The sequence below is a fragment of the Rhincodon typus genome, chromosome 3 (genome assembly GCF_021869965.1).
Source record: "Rhincodon typus isolate 14 chromosome 3, sRhiTyp1.1, whole genome shotgun sequence".
Classification (NCBI taxonomy): domain Eukaryota; kingdom Metazoa; phylum Chordata; class Chondrichthyes; order Orectolobiformes; family Rhincodontidae; genus Rhincodon; species Rhincodon typus.
The window spans coordinates 120,549,146-120,574,419 of NC_063334.1; the positions used below are offsets into that span (position 1 = coordinate 120,549,146).

Sequence of the window (25,274 nt, forward strand, 5' to 3'; positions counted from 1 at the left end):
TCCGGAGCAAGGAGCAGAGCGAGTCATGGGCCGAGCTCCGGAGCAAGGAGCAGAGCGAGTCATGGGCCGAGTAACGGAGCAAGGAGCAGAGCGAGTCATGGGCCGAGTTCCGGAGCAGGGAGCAGAGCGAGTCATAGGCCGAGTCCTGGAGCGGGGAGCAAAGCGAGTCGGTGGCCGAGTCCCAGAGTGAGGGAGCAGAGCGAGCACCAGCCGAGTCTCGGAGCAAGGAGCAGAGCAAGTCGGGGACCGAGTACCGGAGCAGGGAGCAAAGCGAGTCGGGGGCCAAGTACCGGAGCAGGGAGCAAAGCGAGTCGGAGGCCGAGGCCCGGAGTGAGAGAGCAGAGCGAGTCAGGGGCCGAGTCACGGAGTGGGGAGCAAAGCGAGTCGGGGGCTGAGTCCCAGAGCAGGGAGCAGAACGAGTCGGGGGCTAAGTCCCAGAGTGGGGAGCAGAGCCAGTCGGGGGCCGAGTCCCGGAGCTGTGAGCAGGACGAGTCCTGGACAAAGGGCAGCGCCTGGAGGCAGCATGGCCTTATGTTCTGAAGCCCAGCAGACACAGACTCATTTGGAAAAGGACCATAGTTTGAGTACTTAAAGACACTTTTTATTCTTATTCTGGACTTCTTAAATTCTACATTCCCATGCTAATTTTTTTTACTAATTCAATTCTGTGACAACACCTAAAGTATCTGTACTTACGTACCCAGTATGTAAGATGGCGCCGAGAGGCAACATTACAAACATTTCACTGCACTCATTGGAGTGCATCTGACACTAAAAGATATTCTATTCTATTCTATTCTTAGCGTTACCATTGACCAGAAAATCACTGGACTCGTCAAAGTGGCTATAACAGCAGGTCAGAGACTAGGAATATTGTGGTGAGTAACTCACCTCCTGACTCCCCAAAGTCTGTCCACCACCTACATGACATGGAATATTCCCCACTTGCCTGGGTGGGGGCAGCTGCAACAACATTCAAGAAGCTTGACATCATCCATGGCAAAGCAGCCCACTTGATTGGCACCACACCCACAAGCATCTACTCCATCCTCTACCGACACTCAGTAGCAGCAGTGTGTACTATCTACAAGATGCACTGAAGAAAATCACCAAAGATCCTCAGACAGCACCTTCCAAATGCACTTCAATCTAGAAGGACAAAGGCAGCAGATACATAGGAACACCAACACCAGCAAGGTCCCCCCCAAGCCACTCACCATTCTGACTTGGAAATATATCGTCATTCCTTCACTGTCTCTGGGTCAGAATCCTGGAATTCCCTCCCTAATGGCATTGTGGGTCAACCTTTAGCAGGTGGACTGCAGCGGTTCAAGAAGGCAGCTCACCACCACCTTCTCAAGGGCAACTAGGGATAGGCAATAACGTGCAGGTCAGTCTGCAATGTCCACATCCCACAAATGTTAAAAATAATCTTTGGAAGATGCATTTTGTTTTGATTCATTGTTTTTCAACCCTATCTCCCCTCCCTGTTTTCCTCATCTCTGGAGGCAATCACAACGTGCTAGGCTGCAGTTCCACTGATGCCCCAAAATACCTCAACCAAGTCCAAATATGTCATGTGTGTGTGGGAAGTGATTAATGTCAGGTTATGAGCCCAATCCTGTCCTCACTTACATTCTGCACAGGACTCGGGATAATGCTCAGGAGTTGAAAATGCTCATTGTTATTCTTACCCCTCATCCATCCCATGGTATTAAGAAGTTAAATTTTAAAAATTGAAATGTTAAATACCTACTTTGTTTGGGGTAGATTGGTCTGAAGTGGTGCTGTGCCTTGATGCAGGACTGCATGGTACCTGACAAGGATCAGGTAGGGAGCGACCTTCCACTTCTGCCAACATGCATTCTTGGTACAGTGTTGATTTCAGAAAGCGAGTGTAGCTGTCAAACTTCATCAGGTTAAAAATCTACTTTGGAGGAAAGAAATACTGTAGACATTTTTTTCTAAAATAGTTATTTTCAAATCAAAAGAAATGGATAACATTACATTATGCATATGCTACTTAACACTAGATACTTGTGAAAAAATACAGCTGAAAAACAAATGCATACATTGACTTCATTATGCGAAGTCACCAACTATGATGACTGACAATTTCTTTGCAGGCTAAAATGTTTTCTGCGATTAGGCCTATTTGACAGTATCATTAGTTCTACAAAATATGTCACTGCAATTTAATGGTTTTTGAGTGAGGAATTAGTGTGAAAAGAGTTTATCAGCAGAATATGTAAATAGACAAACACTTTGTTTATTTTACTATACCTGCAGTTGTTGTTCTTTAAACATATCTGGGTGTGGTGCATTAATAATATCATCAGCTAACTGTGCCTGGCTATCGATATTGACAGGAGTATTTGCCTTGTTGGATAAAAAGTTGTTGTAGATTTCCCGAGCTCTATACAGAAGCTGTAAAACAATGGAATCACAAAGAAGAAGATATAAGTTGTGTTTTACCAAGTTCGGGTTAATTATCAAACATCTACTGTGATTAACATATGGATATTTAAAAGAAATAAGTACACAAGCAAAGTGAGGAAGATTGTATCACAAACAGGTTACCAGGTAGACAGATTCACTATTTCATAAATAACAAAATATTTAATCAAATGTTGCAGATACATACCTTTGGGATTCATTTTTAATGGAACAAGGCAATGAGACTTAAAATCTTCCAATCATAACCCTATCACTGACATTCACTTCTGTTCTTCATGGCTGATCTGACATTCCTCACGTCCATTTTCCTTGTTTTTCCTGTAACTCTTGATTCCCTACTGATCAAGAATCTATGTAAGACGATAAAATGCTCCACCTTACATTTGTTTATTTTTAGGTTTTCCATCAATTTGCTAGTTTCATAGTTGTCACTAATGAGGCCAGCATTTTAATTCAAATTTATTAAATTCAAACTCCCCCAGCTGCTGTGGTAGGATTTAAATTCATATCTCCAAGCAAAAGGATTACTAACCCAATGACATTACTAGTATGCTACGGGGTATCCTTCTGCAAGTCATCTTGACCTAAAACTCCATAGATGCTGAGGTACTGGACCTGCTGAACATTTCCTACATGTTTTGTTTCTTTTTGAGATTTTTTTTGTGCAGCCTCATCACAACACATTTTTCTGCATTACTTCAAGTTGAGCGTTCAAAAACTGGATTTTGCAACAAAATCTAGAAACATTTGCCTACAATAAAACACTAATCTGTGCAGAATAAGGGTATTCATGCCACTGAGTCTGCACAGACTCCTTTAAAGAGCAATCTAGTTAGTCTCACTACGCTGCTCCTTCTCCATATCTTTCAATTTTTCTCCTTTTTTAATCTAATTCCCTTTTAAAATCTACATTTGAATCTATAAATCACTCTCATGAACACTACATTCCAGATCCCAATCTCTTGCTGTGTGAAATGCATTTCCTTACTCGTCATCTCTGATTCTTTTCCCTTGTCAACCTGAAATGTTAATTCCACAGATGCTGCCCGGCCTGCTGAGTATTTTCAGCATTTTCAGTTTCCATTTTGGGTTAAGATTTTGGGTTTATTGAAAACTGACATGTTGCAATGGGTTTCCTCATAGTTGTGAAACAGATTACAGATGTACTTGGTAGCATTTCTTTTAAAAAATGTGCCATGAGTTAATTAAATCTTAGCTCTAGGAATGAGACGTAGAGAGAGGATCACTGTACTCCCTCAAAGCTTTGACTGTCTCCGAGATGCCTTTCCTCCACACACTCCTCTTCTTCATTGTCTTTCCCTTTGACGGTTCTTGCAACATCATATTGTAGATATCTACAAAGCAGCATTTATATTGGAATATCTAAGTACTGTGAACATTACAAATTTGAAATAAAACAGTAAGTGTTGGAAGTACTCAGTTGGTCAGGCACCATCTGTGGAGACAGAAAGGAAATGATAGCAGGTTTTGATTAAATGGTAAAGAGGAGTTACTAACTGCACTGTTGATATTAAGTCATGAGAGTGCGACAAAAAGGATATGTTTAATTTTGTTCTTGTATGTATTATATCATTGTGATGGCATTATTAAAGTCTTTATGTTCATTTTGTGCCAACTGTATCCTTACAAAGAGGCAAAACCTAAAGGAGAGGAAGTGCAGGGGCAAGAACAGAGTCACAAAAAAAATTTCGAACTCTTTTAACTTATTTCTCACCTGTTTCTTGTCATTCTTAGGGATTTGACTGAAGTACTCACAGTTCTGCCAGAACAAAATATTTTCTTCACTGAATTCTTTCTTAAGGAACTCCTGACAACATAAAAAAACAAAATACACTTAATAAGCTACTATATAACTGACCCAAGACAGATGCAGTTCTATTTATCTTGCCTACTGTGATACTCAATTCTAATGAAAGTATAGTTAGGTGAAGACAAGTTATATACATATATTAAATGCATCAACTTGACTAAGGCAGTGATATTTTTGTATATGTGTCAAAAAGTCACAGTTTGATTATGAAGGCATAATCGAGAAAGATCCATAACTTGAAGAGCAAATAACAGGCAAAGAAATCTTGAGAAAATTCAATGCCTTGCTGTCATGCATGACACATGCACCTTTTTTCAAGGAAACCTGTCAAGCCAGGTAAAAAACATGTCCTATTCATAGCTTTTAAAATATGAACTTTACTCAGTGTGGAATTTTCTGGAAATTACTTTTCTTTTGAAAATGGACAATAACATGCTGCAAAGATGGTTACTGAGAGTAATCTGACTTGATATGTGGAATCAAAACTGCCACAGTTTCTCAAAACAACGTAAAGATAGGTTACTAAGATGTGCCACTGCCCATCTGCTGAGACCATTTGAGAGTTATTTCTTTACTTGAATAGGTCATTCTGAAAGTAAGACGGTGACTGTCTCAAAGCTCCCTCCACTCTTCCTCCTCCCCAACATTTTTATTTGAGTCCACCAATGCAGCAAATAGACTTGCTTATGCCAAGATTGCAAGTAACTAAACACATAATTAGGGCATTTGGTCCATTGAGCCTGCTCTGCCATTTGATTATGGCTCATATGTTTCTCAACGCCATTTTTCTGCCTTCTCCCTGTAACCTTTGATCTCTGTACTAATCAAGAACCTATCTATCTCTGTCTTAAAGACCCTGAATGACTTGGCCTCCATGGCCTTCTGTGGCAATGAGTTTCACAGCTTCACCACTCTCTGGCTGAAGAAATTTCTCCACATCTCATCAAATGCTGTGTCTTGCGCGAAAAAATAAATAGACAACAACCATATCCAATGAATGGTGTTGAAATGGCTATGGATGAAGTGGAGAAACACTTAAAATTCTTAGCAGATGCAAACTGTCCTAAGTAGAGCAACAATCAAAAAGCCTATAACTTTGAATCATATCATCAAAATGTATGATGAAACAGAACAGGTTATAATAAGCTATACAATTTTCAGGTCAGGCTGCATCTTGAAATATGTTCAGGTTCGGTCACTAAGACACAATAGTACTTAAGCAATGAATGCAGAGAAAAACTAAGAGATTGATTCCGCAGTATTGTACTAGAAATCTAAGCTATGAGGAAAGGGTGGAGACATTTGAGCTTTATAATCAGGAAAAGTGATGTGATGTTAGAAGTATGCAAGCAGGTAAAGAGTATCATGACCTACAAAAGCATTCTTTTGAACAAGATCCTACAATTCCTTCACACGGTCAGAAAGGAGAGATCAGATCTGCAGCAAGACACAGCCGGAGTGAGTATAGAGTTCGGGGACTTATCTGGTCTCCCACTATAGGAAAGATGATGTTAAACTTGATAGGGTCAGAACAAATTTACAAGGATGTTGCTGGGACTGGAGGACTCAAGTTATAGAGAGAGGCTGAATAGGCTGGGGCTCATATCCCTGGAGCATCGGAGACTGAGGGTGGCCATATAGAGGTTTATAAAACCATGAGGGACATGGATAGGGTGAATAGCCAAGATCTTTTCCCTAGAGTGAGGGAATCCAAAACTAGAAGTCATAGGTCTAAGGTGAGATGGGAAAGATTTTAAAAGGTCTCTGTCTCTGGCGTTCTGCAACGTTCCACCCAAGCTCAACACAAGCTGGAGGAACAACACCTCATTTTCTGCTTGGGGACCCTGCAGCGCTCCGGATTCAATATCTAGTTCAATAATTTTAGGGCCTAAACTCTCCCCATGTCCCAGACCCCTACCCCACATACCAGGCCTTGTTATCACATAGCCTGCCATTACACTCCCCCTGTTGGTAGTCACTAACAGTCCCCATTAACAACTACTCACCCTCCCAACCAGATCATTATCAACTCATTGGTCTGTCCAACTGTTCTTCTCTCTCTAGGTTCTATCCGATCGTTTACTCCCTACCCCACCGCCTCCCTATTTTCTGCATATAAAGTGACGTTTTTCCAGCTACCATCAGTTCTGAGGAAGGGTCACCGGACCTGAAATTTTTTTCTTCACAGATGCTGCCAGACCTGCTGAGCTTTTTCAGCAACTTCTGTTTTTGTTCAAGATTTTAAAAGGGCCTGAGAGGTAACTTTTTTTTATTCATTCACAGGATGAGAGAGTCGCTGGCCAGGCAGAATTTACTGCCCATCCTTAATTGCCCAGAGGGCAGTTAAGAGGCAACCACATTGCTGTGGGTCTGGAGTCACATGTAGGCCAGACCAGATAAGCGTGGCAGTTTCCTTCCCTAAAAGACACTTAGAAGGGTTTTTCTTCTGACAATTGGCAATGGATTCATGGTCATTAGATTCTTAATTCCAGCTATTTATTGAACTCAAATTCCACCACCTACCATGGCAGGATTCGAACCCGGGTCTCCAGAACATTATCTTGGTCTCTGGATTAACAGTCCAGCGATAATACCACTAGGCCATCGCCTCCCCAATTTTCATGTAGAGGGTGATGCATCTATGGAACAAGCTGCCAGAGGAAGTGGTGGAGACAGGTACAATTACATTTAAAAGGCACCTGGATGGGCATGTGAATAGGAAGTGTTTAGAGGGATATGGGTCAAATACCAGCAAATGGGACTACATCAGATGGGGATGTCTGGTCAGCCTGGACTACTTGGATTGAGGGGTCTGTTTCCGTGCTGACTCTGACTTTGGAGGCAGTGTGAGAATTTGGTCCAGAGAGAAAGAGATGCTTTTTCCCTTGCTTTTTTGGCTGATAGCTTTGTAGGATTTTTTTTAACAGGATAAATTGAAGCCAGAATCAAAAGGCCGGCACAGAACAAAGAGTGACATCACAGGAAAACCATAAAATTCACAGGGTGGTAGTATGTGCAAATGTGACTATCTAGTATAAATCAGTTTCTGATTGAAGGTAAATAGGAAAAATATTTTGAGATTCCAAACTAAACGACCAAAATTAAGAACTAAGTAAATACAACAGAGACGCAGGACCAGGTGATGTATTATACCTGCATGATGTGGGAACTGGTAGACCCCATTGCGGTTCACAGTGGCCACATCTGCAACAAGTGTTGGTTGCTCCTGGAACTCCAGCTCAAAGTTGTTGAGTTGGAGTCTGAGCTTTGAACATGCAACACATCTGGGAAAGGGGCAGTTACCCGGAAGCTGTGTTTCAGGACACAGAGATACCCCTTAAATTAACTACCTCAAAATGGGTCAGTGGTCAGGGATAGAAGAGTGTGACTATGAGTGAGGCAGGTGGAGGGATTCCGGGGGTAGTGCTAAAGGAGCCTCAGCCGTTATGCTTGTCTAACTGGTTTGAGATTCTTGTTTCCTATGTGGACAAGAGTAGGGACTGGAGGGAGGACGAGCAAACTGAACATAGCACCATGGTATAGGGAGCCATTCAAGATGGGGGGAGAAAATACAATAGTCAGGGGAATAGACACTGTTCTCTGTTGCCAGGATTAATAGTCCCAAAGGCTATGGTACTGCTTAGGGTCAGGATATTTCATCTGGCCTGTAGAGCAACTGGGAGTGGGAGAGCCAAGATCCAGTTGTTGTGGCCTGCGTAGGTAACAACGAAATACTTAGAAAGAGGAAAGAGGTTCTGCTGAGGGAATATGAGCAGCTAGGGGCTAAATTAAAAAGCAGAATCAAAAATGTATACTACCTGAGCCACAGCTAATTGACACAGCATCAAAAGATTAAAGAGGCATGGCTTAAAGATTGGTGTTGGAGAAACAGGTTCGAATTCATGGGACATTGGTACCAATACTGGGGAAGGAGGGAGCTGTGTGTATGGAACGAGCTGCCAGAGGTAAAATTGTAACATTTAAAAGGCACCTGGATGGGTATATGGATAGGAAGGGTTTAGAGGGATTATGGGCCAAATGCTGGCAAATGGCACTAGGTCAGATTGGGATGTCTGGTCAGCATGGATGAGTTGGACTGAAGGTCTGTTTCCATGCTGGTATGACTCAACTGCTGAACCACAAATTTCTTTTCACACTTGTGCATAACCAGTTGAATTTACAGTGTAGTTCATAGTCCTACAACATTATGATTTGGTAACTTCTGTCGTATTCTACACTGATTAATATGCCCACAAGAATTAGCACAGAAAGCAAAAGACAAAATGAAACAGGAGGAAGAAAGTTGCTAATGGAAATTACAATTGACAAAGAAGATTTTAGAAATGTAAAACTTGAAGTTTCTTTGTTCTAATGCTGACTCAAGCTCCTCCAAAAGGCTTAAGAGGTAAATGCATCATCTTGCCCTCATCTTCTCGGGTCACCTGATAACTTACTTAACAAATTCTTATAACTCCCTATTTTCTGCATATAAACCGACGTTTTCCCAGCCACTATCAGTTCTGAGGAAGGGTCACCGGGCCCGAAACGTTAACTCTGTTTTCTCCTTCACGGATGCTGTCAGACCTGCTGAGCTTTTCCAGCAACTTTATTTTTGTCACGTCCTGCCCTCTATCCTAGGTAATCAATCATAATCAGTGACTCCAAATTATGCCCAAAACTCAGCATGGTGACTTTATTCCAACATCTCTCATTTCCTGTCCTCACTAAACATCACTGTGCAAGTTAAACACTACTGTTCACAGTGATGGTCTGATACTGTGGGATCTCTCTAGCTCTAAGGTGTTGATCACCAACAATGAGATTCTTTGACCATTTCCTCAGCTCCTACACCCAGATATTTTTAAGTTCCTTTAACACTTCTTCACTAATGTTCTGACACTGAACAACTTAGGCTCCATGAACTGTACAATATGTCAGATAATGGTCATTGTTCACTTTTTAATCTTAACAGCATTCACAGCTAAATTTAAGCCCGTTCTTTGCCAAGCACAACATAATCAAATTTTCTTGCATATCACTGGATAATGATTAGAAGAGGCAAGGATCCCCTTCCTAACTCAAATCAATAGGTAATAGTAATTCACCTATTATTTTGTCATCAGAGTTCAGCTAGTTTGGTTTAACTAGGAAGCTAGTCTGAGGTCTTTCACACTGTTTATGAAAACTTTGAGAACATTTGTTCATTTTTTGGGAAAACCTTAGTAGTTCCTGTAAAAAAAAATCTACACTTCAAATGTGGGTGAAGAAAGTACCAATATAATCTGAAAGTGAATTTACAAAGTTAATTTACTGCTCTTCTATACTACTGAATTTCAAATAACTATCTGCAGTTATCCCACGGAACAATTAAATCCTGGAAAAGAAGTAAATTACAAAATCAAAATTGGAGACTAGCTCTCGTGAAAGCTTAAGAGTGGCACATGTAAAATCAGAAACAAAAATCTTTAAACATAAAATATGGACCAAACACTCATTAAAGTATTAAAAACGTACCCATTCAAGACTTACAATGTAAAAAAAGAGCCACTTTATAAGGCATCTAATTCCACCTATTTCTCTTGCCGATTCTTTCCTTGAAAAAAAATGTTGAATCATCTCCTGAACAAGCAAGGCAGAAGATGTCCAATGATATGGTATACAGAGAATTAGTTCAGACATTTGCCACATCACTCACCTTCTAAAAGGTACTACATTTCTTTTCAGAGTTATATTGCAGTTAGGAGGGCATACTTACCGAGAAGTATCTGATGCCAACTGGGTCTTGCAGGAGACGTTCAAAGCAAACAGCCCAACTAGCTACCTGCCGTTCCACATGTTTTCTGCAGCTCTGGACACTGGGAAGACTGGCATTGCTGTTAATGCTGTTCTCACTGTTGTAGTTCTTCAGGTCTGCACTGTTTAACTCTGCCAAACAAGATAATAATCATGTATCTCACACACAGATTTGTACTGTACTGCACTGGAACCTGCAATAAATCAAAACCAGTGTTATCATAAACACTGAAAATAACAGAATCATAAAGACTGGATTTCATGATTATTTGCATAGTCATTGACCTTGATAAAAGATTCCACAAAACTGAGAAATCTCAATGCTGTAGTAACCCCTTTTCAGATGTCAATTTAAACCTAGCATCGAAACAAGGATCTCCATACACCTAGTAACAGTGATGATATCAAGTAGGTTAAAAATTCAAACACATTGATGTATTCTCACAGAAGCTTGTTAAGTAAAATCCACCATTTTTTCCACTATTAATTATAATTTTCCAGAAAGTGAAATAAATAACTGGAAAATACACACGGCATTAAGGAAGAAGCTGTGCTGTAGATCTCTAGGACTATGACTATTATGAATTATCCATTCTCTAAACTTTGAGAAACATTCTTCCACCTCAAGTTATAACTACCATTTGCTTATCTACCTATTGATTCACAGCTCAGCATTAAGCTGTTTGAGAAGCTAGATCCTTTTATAGAGTCATCGTCACACAGCACGAAAACAGACTCTTTGGTCCAACTCATCCATGCCAACCAGGTATCCAAAACGTAATCCTAAGTTTATAGGATTTATATAAATCCTATTTCTGTCAAATGGTATCCTATTTACCTGTATTTGGTCCTTATCCTTCTAAACCTTTCACGTTCCTGCCCAAATGTCTTTTAAATGTTATAACTGTAACCGCCTCTACCACTTCCTATGGTTGCTCATTCTGTACATGCACCACCCTCTGTGTGAAAAAGTTGCTCCTAGGTCCCTTTTAAATCTTTCCTCTCTCACCTTAATCCTATGCCTCTAGTTTTGCTTTTACAAAAAGGTTACCTCCACCAAGCTTATGCCCAAGTCTTTAGGTGAAAACATAGTCCAAAAAACTGTGAAGCCAAAAACTGCTGATTAACTTTTTTTCCAGGCTTGAGATTTAATTTACTAGCAATGAGAATTGTCATGTTAAGAAAAATCCTACATTTATACAGCACTTTTCATGATCTCAAGGAATTCTAAAATGTTTTACAGCTAATCAAGTACTTTTAGTTCAGTCATTATGGTCAAGGTCCAAAGATAAATCTCTGACCAGAAAGCAAATGCTCCTGACCTAGGAATTCAGCTTGCAAAATTAATCTCCATTTCTGATGACAACAATTTCTTTTTCCAATAAAACAATTATGTTCCCTGTATATATTCCATTTTCCTTCCCTAATGGCAGTGTGGATCTATCTACAGCACATGAACTGTAGCGGTTCAAGAAGGCAGCTCGCGACCAACTTCAGAAGGGCAACTAGGTAGGGGCATAAATGCTGGCCAGCCAGTGACATACACGTCCTGAGACTGAATTAAAAAAAGTTAATTTTCACCTCTAGAATGTACCTTTTCTCACTTTTATTTTTTTCCTAAATGACTACAGAACTCTAATCTTGCCTTTAATTTATTACTTTTGCTTAATTCACGGACTTTTCTGGATAGGATTGACTGAGACATAATACTAGAATAAAAGAAGAAAAAAGGTGCATTAACTACCAAAAAGGCAAAACATGACCTGCATCAATAAATGATGCATTAGTGTATCTCAAATTTTTGTAAAAAATCATCTTAAGTCTATGTATATCAAATAGCTTCAAACGACATATATCAAACCAAAACAAATCCTCATGGTTTTGAACTACTTTAATACACCAGCTATTAGTGAATATATTTTATAAAAGAAAACAGTTTATACACCTAATCTCTCATCTTCTCCCTATAAGTACCAATTCAGAAATGATCTCATCTTACGAACATATGAACAGGGAGCAGGTGTAGACCATTAGCCTCGCAGGTCTGTTCCCCTAGTTAATAAGTTCTTGTGGTGCAGTGGTAGTGTCCATACCTTTGAGCTAGGAGACACGAGTTCAAGAGCTACCTGTGCCAGAGGTGTCTGATAATATCTCTGAACAAGTTAGTTAGAAAATATCTACTCCACCAGTTAATGAGATCATGACTGTAACTCCAAATTCACATTCCTTCCTACACTAATAGCCTTTCACTTCCTTGCTTAACAAGAATCCATCCAACTCTGCCTTAAAAATAGTCAAAGATTTGGCTTCCACTGCCTAAGAGATTTTCTAAGATTCATGACTCCCTGTGAGAAAAAGAAATCACCTCATCTCTTAAATGGGCAACCACAGTGACCCCTAGTTTTAGATTATCCCATAACAGGAAAAGGTCTCTCCATATCTATCCTATCAAGGTGCGTGGGAACTTTAGATAACAAGGTGTGGAGCTGGAGGAACACAGCAGGCCAGGCAGCATCAGAGGAGCAGGAAAGCTGACGTTTCAGGTCTGGACCCTTCTTCTGACTCCAGCATTGGCTGTTCCTACTATCTCTGCCTGAGAACTTTATATGTTTCATTCAATTTAGCTCTTACATTCTGAAATCCAGCAGTTAGAAGCCAAGTATGTCTAACCTTTCCTCATAAGACAAACTGCCCAATCCAGGATTAAGTCAGATAAACCTCCTCTGAACTGTTTCCAACATATTTACATATTTCCTTAAATAAGGTGAATAATACTGTAAACAATACTCCAGACGTGGTCTCACCAGTGCCCTGGTGAGAAGCACAGCCTTTCTACTTTTGTACTCAAATCCCCTCATGGTAAACAATAACATTCTATTAGCTTTGCTCATTACTTGCCATACCTGGAAAAGCTGAGCAGGTCTGGCAGCGTCTGTCAAGAAAAATGAGAGTTAACGTTTCGGGTCCAATTTTCTCAGTTCTGAGGAAGAGTCACTGGACCCAAAACATTAACTCTCATTTTTTCTTCACAGATGATGCTAGACCTGCTGAGCTTTTCCAGCAACTTTGTTTTTGTTCCTGATTTACAGCATCCGCAGTTCTTTCAGTTTTTATTAGGATAGAATGCAGGTACGGTAAGACCTGCTGAGCTCTTCCAGCAACTTCTGTGTATATTTTTGCAGCCTTTTTATATTCTCTTAACAACTTACTTTCCTATCTTTCTTTGTGTCATCAGCAAATTTATTGAGCATACCATCATCCAAGCCATTTATGTAGATTATGAACAGGTGAGGTCCCATCACTGACCCCTGTGGTACACCTCTCATGCTGCCAAACTGAAAAAGATCCATTTATGTATACTGGCTGCTTCCTGTTAGCCAGCCAATCGCCTGTAAATGCTAATATGCCTTCTAGAAATCTAAGCATATAACATCTACTTTTCCCCTTTGTCCATAGCACGTTATTTTGTCAAAGAACTCCGATAGATGGTTTAACATGATTCCCTTTTCACAGAATAAATGTTGACTCTGCCTGATTACTTTGAACTTATCTAAGTGCAATAACTTATTAAATAACAGCTTCTAACATTTTCTCCTTGACATATTAAGCTAACTGGCTAGTAGTTTCCTGTTTTCCATCTCTCTCCTTTTTCGAATAAAGGAGTTACATTTCTTACCTTCCAACATCAAGGGATGTTCCCAGATTTAGGGACTTTTGAAAAATTAAAATTAATGTATAAGTATGTCGCTAGCCACTTCTTTAAAGATCTTGGGCTGAAGTCCATCCGGACCTGATACTTAGGAACATGGGAACAGGAGTAAGCCATTCAGTCCTTTTCAGCCTGCTCCGCTACAGCTGATCTGTGCTCTAACTCCATATGCCACGCTTGGAGTCATATCCCTTGATACTCTTGCTAAATAAAACTTTGTCTAGCTCAGATTTAAACTTAACAATTGATTAGCATTGGCCATCTTTTGAGGAAAAACTCCAAACCTCCAATATTCTTTGCGTGTAAAAGTGCTTTCTAACATTTCTCCTGAATGGCCTTCCCTTGTCAGCCCACGGACCCAACAATTTATTCAGGACCACTTCTCTGTTGACTATAATTTCCTGAGTTCCTCCTTCCCTTCCATTTCTTGATTTATTGCTGCTTTTGGAATATAACTTGTAGCTTTATAACATAAACTGATGCAAAATAATGCTTCAAAGTAATACATAAACTTGGGTTCAATTCATCTTGGTTCCCTGTTGCACGCACTTTGTAAATAACAAACAAAATCCACTACACTAAGTACACAAGTGTAAAAGTGACAAGATATTTACTGTTCCCTGTCCTCGCTGAAAACATTGAGTCTGTCATTAACACCACATTGTGTCAGTAAATGTCAGTAGACTACTTACTTTCAAATGTTCTTGGTCTGAATGTAGATTCACATGGGCAATGTATTTATCAACTGAGCAGAGTTGAGAATTTGGCTGCTATACTAACTTCTAACTAATCTGTCTATGCTGCTGTTAAACACTGTCAACCAGTATTGTATCACAACGTATTAAAATACTGGCAACTTTACCAGAACAATTCTAGGCTAGCAAATAGAGGAGTATCATACAACTGCATTCAGCAGTTTTTTCACTAATATGTACTTTTAAACTTGGGGATTTCTGTTTAAAAATTGCCTAAGGCATAATTTTGGCAAAAACAATATTAAGATAATACATCTCAGTTTTGAGCAGTGAGGAAAATATCACAGTTCAGAATGTATAATGAAAAGGCATACTCTCTCCATTTACCTGATTGTATCTGGTAGGATCCACTGTAATGTCGTCTCACCAAATATTTCAAACTATTCACTGGAAACCAACCTCCAGAATCCATACCAGTCTCAACTGCACTTTCCCAGCAGCAACTGGAAGCCAACTACTGTCAGCCTCTGTGACATTTTGTGCAGATTCTCTAACTCCTACATCAAGAAAATGTAGCTCACTCTCTGAATGGCTGAACATATACCAGAGACCAGTTGAGTTTGCTTCCCCACATGATCAAAACAATTCTCTTCCTCATGACCGCAAGTACAGGAAACAGATAGAATGTCAAAGACAAAGCTTTAAGAGTGCTAGCTAAATTATTTAGGAGGAGTTATACCCTTTCATTACTACAGAAACGTAAATTATTGAAGAACCAGTGGGAAAATATTACTTGTGCTAAAGAGAGAAATACAGGGAAACGTCCTATGTAAAGGAAATGATCGCAAAATAATAATAGGAAACTAAACTGATTGGGATCATTTTAAAGCTACATTCCTGGAATTCAGATGTAAGAAAACAGAACTTGGATATGCTAATGTCTGTCAGAGCTTTTAATTTTAGAAAATTGCAAGCTTAAAAAATAGCTGTGGAACACTTCCATAAATTTCATTTTAAAGCTGGCTGTTCATTGAATGGATTTATAACATGACCAATGTAACTCAAAGGAGTGCAATACTGCCTCCTTCAGGTGCTCTCAACCACAACATGGAATATTAACAGATGCCAGCTACACTGCTCTACTGATGTCTCTACCTAGAAACCACTTTATTTGCATTGATAATTTGCTGTAGTACATTCAAAATTTATAACTATACTAACAGCAGCATTAAGGTTTTTTCTTAAAAAAAAACTGAATTGTTTCCATGGATAGATATCATTAGTTAGTCTATGTAATTCAGCAGAAGAAAGCATTAAAATAATACTGACAGTATATCTTGCTGGGTAATATTGGCATTCACTGATGTTTAATCTTAAATCCCTGCTTTGAGGCTTTAAATGCAGGGTTTAGGTTAATAAAAAGCCAAGCTAACTTAAAGCACATGATTGTATAATAGAAGCACTTTCTGTCTGGATAAGGTTACAACTGTGGACTTAAAATGTCCTTTATTTCTCCAAATCTTTTCTTTCAGTTGAGGATCAAAATTAATTAAAAACTTGTACTTGGTATGAATTAAATACTTGCAAAATGCAGCTTCATTAAGAAAAATACCTACCACAGCAGCCATCTAAATGACTCAAAAACAGGCCATCCCAAACTTACAAAATCACAGGCCTTGATATTCACCATACAGTGGAAATCTTTGCTGCTGTGAAAATGCCAGAATTTGTTCAGAGTCACAAGTTCCAAGCCCAATTTCTTTCATTTTCGCAGAGCCAGCTTTAGGGGTGGGCTGTGGTTCTTGGAGAAATCTAATCATTTAAATGAGCAGCTGCTTTTACAGAAATGAGATTTTGGCATCCCTGGTGTCTCATACCCTAAGGATGGAGATTAGACCAGATAAAAGCAGGTTTATTCTCAATGCAATTAATTTAGTTCAGGATATCAGTTTGGAGAGCTGAGGTATCTCTGTGGGTATGATCTTAGGTCTTCGTCGGGTGGTGAAATGGCATCTTGTATCCTTTGAGGGTGGGGTTAGGCGTCCTTTGGGAGGGTCAGCCCCTTGGGATGATTCACTGTGGAGAAGACTGACCCAGTGACAGTACTGGAATGGCAATATAGTTCCAAGTCAAGATAGTGTATGGTTGGAAGTGAATTTTCAGCTGGTGGTGTGCCATTTATCTGCCCTTATCCTTCCAGGCAGCAGAGGTGGCCTGTTTGGAGGTGATGTCTAAGGTGCCTTGGCGTGCTGTGTCTTGTAGATGATACACACTGCTGCCACTGCATTTTTGCAGTGGAGAAAATAAGTGTTGAAGGTGTTAGATTGGGTGCCAGTCAAGCAGACTGCTTTGTCTTTCATGGTGTTAAGCTTCTGGAGTGTTATTGGAGCTGCACTCATCCAGGATAGTCAATGAATTGGCAATGGTAGGTGAAGAGGTAAAGATTGATGGATAGAAGCAGGCTTTTTGGATAGTCAGAGACTTTTTCCCAGGGCGGAAATGACTATTAAAAGGGGGCATAATTTTAAGGCAATTGGAGGAAGGTATAGGGGAGATGTCAGAGGTAGATTCTTCACACAGAGAGTGGTGGGTGTGTGGAAAGCACTGCTGGCAGTGGGAGTGGAGTCAGATACTTTAGAGACTTTTAAGCAACTCTTGGATAGGCACATGGAGGATAGCAAAATGTAGGATATATAGGGTAGATTGATCTTAGTAGGATAATAGGTCGGCACGACATCGTGGGCCAAACAGCCTGTAATGTGCTGTACTGTTCTATGTTCACTAAGTTGGCACAAGGTAATGAGGGGCAATGAAGGTAGGTAGAGGGCATTAGGTTGCATCGGTTGATCTGTGGAATGTGTGGGAATGAGGGCATTTGAAGTTAAGTACTGGAGGAACATTTTAAGATTTCTTGCCGTTTAGATAGGTAAGATAACACTGTGGATCAGGCCCACAGCAACTTTGATGGGAGTACTATATCCTTTGGGAGGGGTAATGCACACTTTAAGATTGTGAAAAGTCATTTTATGCTTGTGTGTAAAAACCACATAAGCTGTGATTTGCAAAGTTGTCAAGAGCTTTCCAAAGAAAACATGCAATTATTAAAGAAGTGCATGCCATTTCAGATTGCCTAGTTATATAGGATTTGCACTGTGTGACTGATTTCCCAAACATTCGTTTTCATTATCGGGTGCTGATTAATGGACAGTTGCAGCTGCTTATTGTATTTGGTGACAATTTAAGCACTGGAGTAAGATGTTTATTGACATAAGGTTTAACCTCTTAATTGACAAATTTGTTTTAATCAGGGATTTGTTCTGTAATTTCACTTTGTTAGGTGATTGTTTTGTATCAAGTTAGGGGTGTTTTGTCAACAATGACACAACCAATAGACTGGTAACATTTTCCATCACAATGCCTCCTGAAAAATACCCATGCTGATAGCAGGTGCATTGGCATGAATAAAGAAGCACAAAGAATGGAGGGTGGGAAATATCTGGGGAGGCAATGGCCACGCAATATTATCACTAGATTATTAATCCAGAAACTGAGATGACATTTTGGGACCCATGACAGATGGTGGCATGTAAATTCAATAAAAATCTGGAATTAAGGGTCCAATGGTGATTATGAACCATTGTTGATTGTCCGAAAAACCCATCTGGTTCACTAATGTCCTTTAGGGAAGGAAATCAGTCATCCTTACCTGGTCTGGCTTTAATGTGACTCCAGACCCACAGCAATGTGATTGAGTCTTAACTGCACTCTGGGCAATCAGGGATGGGCATTAAGTGTTGGGCCAGCCAGAGGTCAAATCCTGTAAGTGAATCAAAAAAATAACTGGGACTGAGTTGACATGGGCAATATAAAGGGCTCGGGGATTATTACAGGCATATGGAGGATGAGGGGCTTTGGGAGATGGTTAGAGGGTGGTACAGATGGTTTAAGCTGCGATGGGGATCAGCATGGGACATAGAGAATCTGACAGGAAATCAGGTTAGTTAGATGGACACAGAGGGACATAGCTGGTTTGAGGGGCCTTGGGGGTGGATGAAGAGGCATAGAGACTATAACATACAATAGAGGATGGGTAGACAGTGGTAGTTGCTACAGGGTGCATGAGTAGATGGGCATGGGGCCCTAAAGGGGTATGAGGGATCATGGGGGCTAGGTACAGGGTTATTGGTTGGCAGGGTTATGAGGGGCCGTGAGGAATGAGTGCAAGGGCATACATTGGCATCAGGAATAAAAGGAGTCACAGGGGATGTCTGCAGGGGCATTGGGTTGACATAGGCGTATGAGTGAACATGCATAGGGAAAATGATGGGCTATGGAGATAGCTATGTGCAAATGAGGAGGCCAGATCAGAGTGGGTGAACTATACTGTCATTTCTTCACAGAGTCTGGGTCAAAATCCTGGAATCACCTTCCTAACACCACTGATGATGTACCCACTGTAGTCATTCAAGAATTTGGCTCACCATCATCTTCTTAAGACCAACCAGGGATGGACAAGAAATGCTGACCTATAGCCACATGAACAATTCCATCAACTTCTCTATATCCATTTGAAGTTCTAAACTATCATCCACACAGTTGACAATGTTTCCAAGTTACATATCAACCGTGAACTTCGAAATTTTGCCTGTACACAAACGAATAGGTCATTAACATGCATCAGGAAGAGCAGATAGCATCAGCAACGACTCCCTTAGGAACTCTTTCATAAACCTTCTGCCAGTCCAAAAACATCCATTAATCACAACTATCTGCTTCTTGTCACTCAAACAATTTTGTATCCATGCTGCATGAAATTGTAACAAAACAAGTTAACTCTTATTTTAAAATGCACTACTACAATGGTAGCTTCATTTTATTCTTGAGACGCAATAGTTAGTTGATAATCTAAGTAGCATCGTTACAGGACTTTTTTTTATTGTTTTGCTGTTATTAAATGTTGTCATGTGTATTCACAGAAATCAGCTTCATGCAGCAGTAATCCAAGTAATGTGGGCAAGCCACCATGAATTCATATTGGTAGGTCAAGTTAAATTATCTTGAAAGGTGAGACAATGAACTTCACGCATTGGCGTACTCTGGATTTCCAGGTTAAGGGTGTTAGCATGACATGCTATACACATAATGTTTTCAAAAGGAACTTTTATATAACTTGAAAATGACTCTTGCAGTTCTTAACAGTATAGGCTGATGTGAACCAAATAACATTTATTCCAGTGAATGGTTATACAACTAGACAATTAAAAATGCAATGTTTTCTTGCATTTGTTCTATCTGATTATCTTTGACCAGTTTTGTACAAAAGTCTTCACTCCACGTAACTTTGAGTACCTTCATCTGACTGGAGTCTAGCTAATTTGCAATAGGATTAATCAAATAAAACTTTATACTTCTTTTGGCCAGAGATAATGTCAAATATCCTTGTGTTGCTACACTGCAACAACAGCTCATCACCATTCAAGATAAGAGTGGTTTGATGGTCTCTTCCTTCACTGCGCTGCAGAACTCAGAATCCATAGTCTGCAGCAAGTTGGATATATATGCAAGAGAAAGATCACGCATAAGCGCATGATCAGATAAGAAAACATAAATCACTTTGATTAAGGAAAAGTAGAACATTATCAATCACTAAAATACCATAATACTGCTAGGAAAACGGAATAATCTGTAGCATTTGCCTGCCACAGAATCGCAGTCTACACACCCCAAATTAGTTTAACCAAATACTTACTGCCTAATTCAATACAAAAAATAAATTATGATATGAACTGTACACCGTATCATGTCTGTTCTTTACTTATCTGAAAATGTGCACTAACCTCCATCGGAGACAGCCGCTGTCTGTAAGAAAGGAGAGAAGCATGGGTGAGTACATTTCATTATAATGATGCAAAACATTTTCACTGCTGTTTTTGTGAGAATCTATATGTCCATGGTGAATTTAAGCACCTTCTGAAACTGATAATTTCACTCAAGTTGAAATGGAAAGATGAACCTCGCCTGAAAGAGCCAAGATGCACTTTTTCCAGCAGCTAGTTAACTCCTCAAATTGGCACTTTTTAACAGATTAAAACAGGGCGAGGGAGAGGTTACATAATCCCACAAAAGAAAAATAATTCATCTGAACAAGTGCCAGAATAAAGAGAAATATTTCCAATGACTTTAAAGTTCCGCAGCCACTATTACCATTAGAGACAATGAGTTGGTCAATAGGCCAGGTACCAATTTAGAAAGTTTCTTTTATTCCCACTAACTTGCTCCATGAAGTGCTGTTATAAAGAAAACCACAGCCAGATCAGGAGAAGAATTCACATCTGAAGGGAATGAAGCACAGAGTACATCCATACATACAAACGTTACTGACATTACAGGAATGTATTTCCTCAGAGCTTGTCCCATTGGCGTCAGAAGATGTCAGGTTTTCTGCAGAACATCTCAAGTTATGGGAACAGAGTGGTATAAGCCCTTAGACAATTCACGCCCTTGACACTTCCTTTAATATTGGTACAAACCAATGCTAGAGAATTACTAAACATGTTAATTAAACAGACTTCAAAGTCACAAGCAGTGTTGTAAAGCAAAAACCGGCTAAACTCCTGGTTTAAAAGAACCTGTTTTTCCTGGTATTGCACAAATTTAGTCCTTATGCTGCCCCACCTCTGGTTTCCATACAATGAGCAGATCTTACAATATTTTGGAGTACTGTCGTACATTTAAAGTCTGCTTAGGTTTACTTATGGAAAGAAAAACACAGGAACCTTCAAAAGTTCAACAGAAACATAACTTACACAAGTGTATATTGTGCACTCAAATCTTACACATTAAATTACTTGAATTGTTTAACAATTTTTAAATACACAACATACAATACAGAAGAGGTTTACTAATGAATTATTCCAGGCCTCACTGAAAGTGAATGATGCATTGTATAAACTTTGAGACTGTTCTACATGATCACAATCCATAAAACCATTTAGTTTTAAATATGTGAAGTATTATATAATCAACTGAATTAAGGGCGGGTCCAGTTGACAACATTATATTTTGCTCCTTTCTCAGACCTTTTTACAAAAGTTAAGTAGTAGTTTATGGGCTGAATTTTCCATATTATGGAGGGGTTATGGAGATAGAAAGGAAACTGGCTGGTCAGCTCACTCCAACTCCCATCATCTCAGATCATCAAATCAAGCATCAAGTGGACAATCAGTGGCTAAGTGGCAGAAAATAGCCACTTAGCAGTGTAAAGTAGAGACTCCAATCAGGAGTCTAAGTCAGGACTTCAAGTAGCAGAGAGGTTATGCCATTAACACAAAGTCAGTTACGGATATAAATTTAAAAACCCCATGTCCTGCTGTCTTAATTTTTATTGCTTATGGAAGGTTGCAATCAAGTAAAAAGGTTTTAAATAAACAGAATCTGCTGCTACAGTCAGACACGGTCATAGTAGCAGGCCTTCTCTTCCGCCCTTGTGCCGCTTTGACGCAACTGCCTTAAAACTCTCCCAAACCAATTCACGCCAATGCCACATTAATGTAGCAGACAAAATTGCAGTTGATTGGGTCATTAATGAACTAAGGGGGTGGAACAGGGAGAGTTGAGGGTGGGGTTGAGGTGTTGGTGGGATGAGGGTTTAGAACATAGAACATAGAACAGTACAGCACAGTACAGGCTCTTCGGCCCTCGATGTTGTGCCAAACTTTTACCTGAAACCTAAGGTCTACCTAACCTCCACCGCTACCTTATACTATCATCCATAAGCCTATCTAATAGCCGCTTAAATGCCCCTAATGAGGCCGACTCCACTACCCTCTCCAGCAATGCATTCCACGTCCCTACCACTCTCTGAGTAAAGAACCTACCTCTGACGTCTCCCCGATATCTACCTCCTTTCACTTTAAAACTATGTCTCCTCGTAAAAGCTACCTCCATCCTAGGAAAAAGTCTCTGGCTGTCTATCTATACCTTTGATCATTTTGCACACCTCTATCAAGTCACCTCTCATCCTTCATCGTTCTAAAGAGAAAAGCCCTAGCTCTCTCAACCTTTCCTTGTAAGACCTTCCCTCCATTCCAGGCAACATCCTGGTTTGAACTGCTTTGTGGCAACAAAGAAAAACACCTTCACCTACAGTGTTTACACTGCACCTGGCCCCCTGCAACAATAGGTCAAACTCTTTTGGGGTACTCAGTTAGTGCCACTTGATTTGAAATGAAAAACATTTGTGATTTTTCAAGTCACTGTAATAGCTAGTTCCACAACTGAAGTGGTTTTCCTCAGGTGGATTCCTGAAAATACAAATAAAGCAGCACAAGATTTCTTTTTTGTAAAAATGTGTACACAATGCACGAGAAGATTCCATACAAAAAGGGTAGATTAACTTATATCCGATGAAAAAACTTCAGAAATGTAAGTTTGAAAACAAATATCTAACTGCTTTGATGAAAAGAAACACAGAATGCTAATTTTCTCTGCTAATTACAAATGAACTTAATAAACAATATGAATATGCAGTTGAATGAATAATCACTAGTACATTATAATTATTTTCACTAAGTCGGAAGTCGAATCCCAACCGTACACAACCACATAATTTCAAAAAGACACTTACTCGTGATTACCATTTATCAACCAAGTAGCAATTACTAGCTCTCAATTTCACAGCAAATAAGAAAATGCTGACAGACCAGGAGTCAACATTCAAAGTAGGAATGTGAAGATTTTTGGAAAGAGGAACTTGATGGAACAATTCTGTTTTAAAAATCATAAACCAGCGAAGCATCAATGAATATGCACATGCATGGGTAATAAATTCTATATACAAGCCCTGTGTAGGGAAATCAAACAATTCATGCAGCTCCTCTAAAGTAAATTATGCAATTGCTGGTTACTACCTGAATAGCTTTGATTTGTGTAGTGCTCCTTATGCGAGAGGTTTGTGTGGCATTTTACAGGACAGGGGTGTGTTGGGGAAGTGCAGAGTTGTTTGAGGAAGAATACACTGTGCGCAAAGTTATGCACTTCTAAATGTACGGTTTAAAGATGTTTTTGATGGGAGTGAGAGAAGTAGCAAGGCAAGGTAGGTCAGGAAGACATTGCAGAAGGTAGAAGCCAATAAATGAAGTAAAAAAGATAAAGGACAAGGGACAACTCAGAATTAGATGTAAGGAGCATGTTGGGAATAACAACTGATTTCTCAAAGGGGTGACAATGGGATTTGCCAATGAAGAATGTGATTAAATCAATTCATTAGGGAACAGTGTGATGGGTGGGTGGAACAACAATTAAGTAACAGGGCACTGAGATCAGGCCATGTTTATGAATGGGGAGAATTTGAAGTTGAGTGAAGTGTGTCTGAGAAAACAACCTTCTGACTGATGATTTGAAAAGTTAAATCACTTCCTCCAAGTCTACGACAACCAAGCTAAAATCACCTGTCTCTCCCCTGTAAAATGTTCATAAAAAGATTTTGCAGCCTGTGGAGATAAATGATACAATGAAAGGTGTTCTTATGATCCCAAAACCCTTCACCAATGTGCTATGGCAAGATTTAATAACTTCTGAGAATTCTTTAATCACTACAAAACCTGATCATAAATTCTGAGAAAAATCACATGAAACAATAACGATCATATCCCACAAAACTGGCAACTCTTATTTTCAGATTGGAGGCCCATGACCAGCAGCATGCCTCAAGGATCGGTGCTGGATCCACTGTTTTTCGCCATTTATACAAATGTTTTGGATGTAAATATAGGAGGTATGGTTAGTAAGTTTGTGATGACACCAAAATGGGTGATGTAATTGATGGCGAAGAAGGTTATCTCAGTACAACAGGACATTAATCAGATGGGCTGAGGAGTGGCAGATGGAGTTTAATTTCGATAAATGTGAGGTGTTGCATTTTGGTAGGGCAAACCAGGGTAGGACTTATACATGTACGTATACATACATACAACTCAACTTCAGCATACAGGCATACCTGCTCAAATATCTCCGCATGTTCACAATCCTTGTACAGACCAATATGAATTTCACAATGATTGACAGAAAGAATCATCCAACTAAATTTCAGATTTTAAAACTTTTATTATAATAAACAAGCTAAAATCAACATTGACTAAACTGATACATGCTATTACTAAACTATAGAAAATGTATTTCACTTTTGTTGTACAAGGTAATGATTCTGAAAGTCTTATTGGAAACTACATTAGGCTCTACCAAATCTGATGATGTCACATAGTCTGGGTGAAGAGGAGCTTCTCTCAAGATCCCAATAGGACATGTCATCCCTGGTTCCTGAGAGTCTTAATACTTATATCTTACTAGTGAATGTAACTTGTACCTATTGTTATAGTGCAAGTAACTACACCTTGTTGTTACGACAAGTGCCTCTTGCTAAGTTTTTCTATTATTTCATCCCCTACTACTTTAACCAAACAGACCCTTGGAGATAGAACAGGAAGGAGGATTTAGGGCTTTTGTGGCGCAGTGGTAGTATCCCTATTTCTAGGGACAGCCAACTTTCAAGACCCACCTGCTCCAGAGGTGTATCATAATGTGTCTGAACAGTGTGATTATTCACACACAGACACGTCTTGTTAATGCCCACTCACTTTGTTCTCAGCAAAGCAGGCCCATTTTCTCTCCTTCACATCTTCATTTTAGATCTTAATCGCTCCTTTTGAATCATTAGCATTCCCTTTGTCTTTTGCTCTGGCTGTTCTCATCATTTGTTTCACTTGTGCCTCCTCCCCTTCTAACATCAGCA

The 25,274-nt window shown here is 39.7% G+C and overlaps 1 protein-coding gene across 3 annotated transcripts in view; it reads right to left on the reverse strand.

The window, feature by feature from the left end:
• The window catches only part of rgs12b (regulator of G protein signaling 12b), a 199,111-nt gene that overhangs the window by 69,158 nt on the left and 104,679 nt on the right, over positions 1-25,274 (reverse strand). For all 3 annotated transcript variants that reach the window (XM_020526970.2, XM_048595116.1, XM_048595117.1), the window contains exons 4-8: positions 20,323-20,344; positions 10,044-10,213; positions 4,193-4,285; positions 2,284-2,427; positions 1,757-1,927 (exon numbers count right to left, since the gene is read on the reverse strand). In XM_020526970.2, coding sequence (XP_020382559.2) covers positions 1,757-1,927; positions 2,284-2,427; positions 4,193-4,285; positions 10,044-10,213; positions 20,323-20,344 — 600 coding nt within the window. The remainder of the gene's footprint in view (positions 1-1,756; positions 1,928-2,283; positions 2,428-4,192; positions 4,286-10,043; positions 10,214-20,322; positions 20,345-25,274) is intronic.